This window comes from Nicrophorus vespilloides, unplaced genomic scaffold (assembly GCF_001412225.1).
Source record: "Nicrophorus vespilloides isolate i.1.1-1 unplaced genomic scaffold, Nicve_v1.0, whole genome shotgun sequence".
Classification (NCBI taxonomy): domain Eukaryota; kingdom Metazoa; phylum Arthropoda; class Insecta; order Coleoptera; family Silphidae; genus Nicrophorus; species Nicrophorus vespilloides.
Window position 1 is genome coordinate 125,374 of NW_017099837.1, and position 6,082 is coordinate 131,455.

The window sequence follows — 6,082 nt, forward strand, 5'->3', positions numbered from 1 at the left end:
AAAAAACAAAACAGTTTTTTTTGTTTTTCTAAACGTTTCGTAAAATAAATACTCCGCTCAGTTGATTAATAATCAAACCGCGAACAAACATTAAGCCAACCCATTCATGCATAATAAAAAGACCTTCAACTGTATGTTTCATGCATGACTTTAGTTTGAAGTACCATGTGTTGAAATGTACATTATTTAGGCATATATTAGGTTCGTTTAATCTTTATATATTTATGTAATATAATTGATTTAATTTATAATATTAAAATATAGATAACACGAAAATAATTTATATAAATAATTAATTTATTTTGATGCTATTTATTATATAACACATTAAAAAAAAGTTTATTACAAAATCTTTCTTTCATTATTGTGATACTGTTGCAATAAAAATTATTATTTATTAGAATATAATGAGATTTTAGAAAGTTACCGATTTTGTAATCTATATTGATATAATAATTAAGAAAGTAAACACTTTTACAAATACCTTTAAACTAATATAAGTTATTTTTCATAAACTCAATGTAAAAAATTTCTCATATTGAGATATCTAAATTTACCAGTTTTCTTAAGTTGCTCTGAAGTAAAATTGAAAATAAAACTATCATTAAAAATATATATGGATCTTCTATCTCAAAAGTTTGCTTGCACTATAACATTGACGACGAACCTTAGAAAAGCGTATCAGAGGTTACACGGTGAAGCATTTTGATTGACACGCCAAAAAATATAATTTATATTCATCATATCTGAGAAATATTGGAAGATATACGTATCCAAGTGATACGGCCTCGAGTAAATATATTGTTTGTTGAAAAATTGTAAAGATGCGGCTATTTAGAACTATGATCAATATTTTACAAAATTATCCAACATACTCACCTCTAGCTTACGCGGAGTGTTAATTTTTCTATACTTTTATCAATGGCATGGACATAATTGCCGAAACAATTGTTTTGGATAATTAAGATTGAATATTAAAGTATAGTTGTTAATATATATGTTACGGTAAAAAGTACATAATCGGTAATAGTATACATTTACCAACGTATATCGGTAAAAATGTGTGATTGAAATAATATATATTATTATTTTATTTAAACACTTTTTTCTAATAATATTATTATAAACGTATATTAATAATATTTATTACAGTACAAAGGGAGTGCTATAATGAATGGCACTTTGAATTACATTTTGCTTTGTATTTCTTGCAAATCCTTGTTATCCTCCAATAGTTAGATATTCCTTTGCTTGTTATTGCACTGCTTTACACTGATACATTACAATATTAAGAACATCATCAATAGATCTGCTCCTCCTACCTACATGTAGTGAATAATGATGACTTTTAGGAATGACAGTTAAAGAAACAAATAGATGTGCAGCAGTGGCCATGGTCCGTCCATAGATGCTGTGGATGCGGTGCAAGGAAAGCAGTTGTCTTTAGAATTTATTGAATTTAATTTTACTAATGAAAATTAAATGCTAAACGGAACTGTACAAAATCAACGTATTTCTTTTTTTTGTGACATATCTTATATATTTTATTCGTATGCCAAAGCGTTAATAAATAAATAAAATCAATAACCTCTAAATAAGCAGGTTTATAAACCTATGAACATTTGCCGACGTCATTAGGTAAATGTAAGTTGTATATATTTACCGCTAAATATAATATTTTTTAAAGGCTTTAAAAGGACATTAAAAGTATTGTTATAAATATATAAATATATTTGTCCCTCTCGTATAATTTTTAAATTGTTGTGAGTGATAAGTTTGGAGCGACCAGACATATATGTTTGTAGTTGTTCTGCGACCCCATTGTTAGTATATAATATTATCATTTCGTGACCTACTAATTTACTTTAATTTACCCAATATTGGATTCGTTGCTAATGTTTTTGCCTATAACTTATAATTAGAACAACTCATTAGTATTTCATTTTTAAAATAAAATGCAAACATTTTTTAAATATTCGGCTCTACAAACGACTTCCACAACGTATTACTGAGCATCAAGGTATTGCTCGATTTGTTCATATATTGTAAATATATCAGAATTACTAAAAACAAGTGACTTACCTGAAAGATGACTTTAGAAAAAAGAATGTGGAAAAGTGAAATAGTTCCAACAAGTTATACATTTTTAATATAAAAATTAATAAATTAAATATATAAATTATATCATGAGAATTGTTATTCGTTCCAATCTAATAATGCATATATTAATCGTAATCGTATTCGTCATTTGTGAAAGCTCTCATCAAAGGAGTCCTCTCAGTATTCAAAATAAACACTGAACTATCCGCTTCCAATTCCACATAGTTATATCTTGAAGCCATTTGCATGAATATCATCATATCACCAACAATTAATATAGCAAATAAAAAGAATTCATATGCCTAAAGAAAATGATATTATTAATATTATTTTATAAATATTAAAAAAAAATATAATTTTGTAAAAATCAATTAATTTAATTACCTGACTTTGGAAAATGTTCAATTGCGTTATAAGTATGACCATGAAATTTCCGAACGCAACGGATAAGTACCAAGCAGCTATAGTGACAGTTTTCATACTTTTAGGAGCCTGAAAAATAAAGAAACAAAATAGAACATCTATAATAAGACATATATTTTATACTTGACTTAATATACCTGAGTAAAGGAGAACTCTAAACCTGCTATTCCGAACATGATTTCGGCGACGGATATCAAGAAGTATTGCGGTATTAGCCACATTATGTTCACATCATTAGGTGGTGACATGGTGTACAGCTTCGCAAACTGCAAACAGTGACTTTATTTTTATCTTTGCATTTAGTGGATGGAAGATAGTTATTTTTGAATAAGTTTCAGAAATTATCGGGAAAGAAAGAAATCATGTTAGTTGTAATAAAACTGTTGGATTAAAATGAATTTAACAATTTAAAAAAATCAAAAATATTTATAACCAAAAAAGACTCTCATAAGTGCGATAAAAAAGTAATATATTATGTCCATGACTGGGAACATTATAATTAATAATCCTATTATCGAATTATTAGGTATAATACAAATATTATAGTTATAGTAAATACTTTTTTAATATTGTTTTAAAATATAAATTATTATTTTTATATTCAAACGTAGTCCAAAAGTAGACCACATATGTTATTGTAGATAAACATACAAAGATAAATAATAATTTATTCATGTTTATAGTTTAATGTAACTCAATCTCATTTTTCCTTTATCTTGATTGATTTGAAATATTAAAATAAACTTTAGGAGGATTAATATATTTATTATATTTGGGGATGAGATTATCAAACGTTGATTTGAAGATCGGAAATTGCGTATTGTAGCGGTTAATAATGTGATAATGGTGTTTCCTATATTTAGGTCGAGGTTATATATGTTTTTTTAACGAGGAATTGAGTTATGACAAGAGAACAATTTTTACGAATAATAAAGTAAATACAATCTAAGCAATTATAAATTTTCTATATACATTAAATTAATATAATAAAATTGCACAAAAATATGAATCTATAATATATAAATTATTAGATATAATGAAATCAATATTATTTGGAATTTAGACGAGACGTCATAGAATTAAAATTTACTAACAATGTTTAAATAATATTATTTTCTAAGAAATAAGTGTATGATAAATGATGTGATGTGATGTGAATGAATTAGATAAATTAAATTTATAAATCATCTATCTATTAGACGGATCTGAATTCCTGCTAAAATTACAATGTGAATAAATAAACAATGATTATTTCTTTATTTCTTTTTTAATAAATAATACAAAGATTAATGTAATTTCACTTGAAAGTCTATTTTTTATGTAATATATAAAATAATTAAATGTATTTTATGGAATCAATCTTATAAAATTTTATCAATTTATGCTTCTATGTAAGATAAATAGAGATAACTAAAAATAAAAAAAATCATATCATAACTATTATTTGATAAGACAAGAAAACTGCATATTTCCTCGAAATTAAATGTATAATTGATTATTGTTATATGGCTATGAACGTATGCATGTTTACAATAAAAAATACAATAAAAAGAGATAGAAATAAAGTTTCTTATTCTGCACTTATCGTGGTTTGCTTTAAACATGGCAAATTATCTGGAATGTGTTATCGGAACATCTTATCACCTATACACACGTTTATTCATTCATCTTTCATTCAAACAATACATTCGTGATATAATTAGTTACATATCAAATTCAAGCGCACGTTACAAAGTTCAATTAATTACAAATTATGTAGTTTGAAAAACTTGTTGATCTAGAATATATAGATGATAAAGAAAACATTATTTGTTGTTAGAATTTATAAATATCCACCGAAAATTAACCTCATCCTATGTTTATAACGTAAGATTAGACATGTCAATCATTTTTTGTATTGTAGCTACTAATCCTATATAAACTCAAATTAACTTATTTTAGAAATGCAAATACTATATCTATTATTTTGATTTAAAGTAAAATTAAAACGTTTCTGATTACCTCAATGATTCTGCCTCTTTCTACTAAGACAAGTGTGTATATTCCTCCTAAGGCTAGTTGTAAGACTTTGTCACTAACAGGAACTGTTATTACAACGTTCGATTGTATGCTAAAAATGTATCTGAAATAAAAAATAATTATTATTTAACATGTAAAGACAGCGGTTTCCAAACTAAGAGGCGCGATCTAGTTCCAAAGTAGCAGCGAAAAATTGACTAGAATTGTAATTTTCAAAAATATATTGGAATTTATACAGATCATTAATGTAAATAGAAGACATTTTGGAAATAGAAACAAGCCCCCAAAATTATATTTTTTTAAAGGGGGCGTAGTAATATAAAGTTTGGAAACCTTGCTTTATAGAGTCAAGTCTCCTTTTGTGTGGATTAAAATTGTATTTATTTAAATCCTCGATTAGTCCGGTTTTAAACAGTCCTGGGGGAACCAATTACCCGTACTAAGCTATATTTAAATTTTGAGAGTTTTTAACTTTTTCAAAAATTGTATTATCTATATACGATAATGTATAAGATAAAGTGGATACAAATGACATATTTTTCAATACGACAAAAAATATTTAAACAAAAAACTGTACAATAATATTTTGTTAAATATTTTTTTAATATATCTTTCTTAAAATTCATTAATATATGGTGATCCATATATTCAAGTGATTTAAAACATGTTCAACATTTGTATATTTTTTTCAATAGACTTAAAAATATGATAGTCTGAATATTTCTAAATAAGAACTTCTCTCTTGTTTTGTCCGTCTGTAATTCTTGTTGCATATGTTCTTGCATTATCATGCTATACATTTATTGTTTGATTGTTTACTAAAACTGATCGTTTTTTAAGCAGTCCCGTTTTTAATCTTATTAATTGACCATAATACACCTCTACTGTAACAGTCTGATCAGGTTTTAGTAATTCATAATTCATTATTTTCAAAAGAGAGAACTTTTTTCAAAAGAAAGGGGAAGATCATTGCCTTCCCCTTCATTTGATGAAATCCACTTCTTCTAAGAAACGAATCGGTTTCATTCCTGAACAACAGAGATGAACAGATGATTATTCGTTGTTCTAAAACTTTCACTAAGTTCGTGCGGTATCCATGTTTCTTCTCTATTTTTTTCCAAAACTTTTCAAATGATCTTTCACTGTTGACCAAGGTTTTGTGACAATTCCTGGATTGAATTACGCTGATCGTACTCTAGAGTTTAAAGTGTAATTATCGATCTTAAGAGGTCTGTCTAATTTTGGTTTGTCCTTGAACTTCTTATCATCATTTCGGAAATTTCGAAACTATCTATAGTACTTCTGGATTACAAACCAAAAAAAATGTCTAAACAGAAAGATTACTAATAGAGCTTCATCGATATCAAATATAATAAGTTAACTTAAAGACAACTGGCGAAAAAATGGTTTAAAAAAAATGCAACAAAAAAAATGCATTTCTTTTCTCTTTGCCTTGCAATACAATGTAATAAATGTGCAATCTTGGCATCAAATGAGAATACAGCAGTAGCCTGAATATCTACAGGAAAATTTAGATAAG

General features: G+C 26.2%; 1 protein-coding gene across 1 annotated transcript; it reads right to left on the reverse strand.

Annotated features, from left to right (window-relative positions):
- Positions 1–2,208: 2,208 nt before the first annotated feature.
- Positions 2,209–4,640, reverse strand: LOC108565749 (peptide transporter family 1-like). Its single transcript, XM_017925343.1, has 4 exons — positions 4,525–4,640; positions 2,661–2,789; positions 2,485–2,592; positions 2,209–2,402 (listed from the first exon to the last, which is right to left on the reverse strand). Exons 2-4 carry the CDS (start codon positions 2,769–2,771, stop codon positions 2,226–2,228), a joined length of 396 nt encoding a protein of 131 aa, XP_017780832.1. The 5' UTR covers positions 2,772–2,789; positions 4,525–4,640; the 3' UTR covers positions 2,209–2,225.
- Between the last annotated feature and the right edge of the window lie 1,442 nt (positions 4,641–6,082).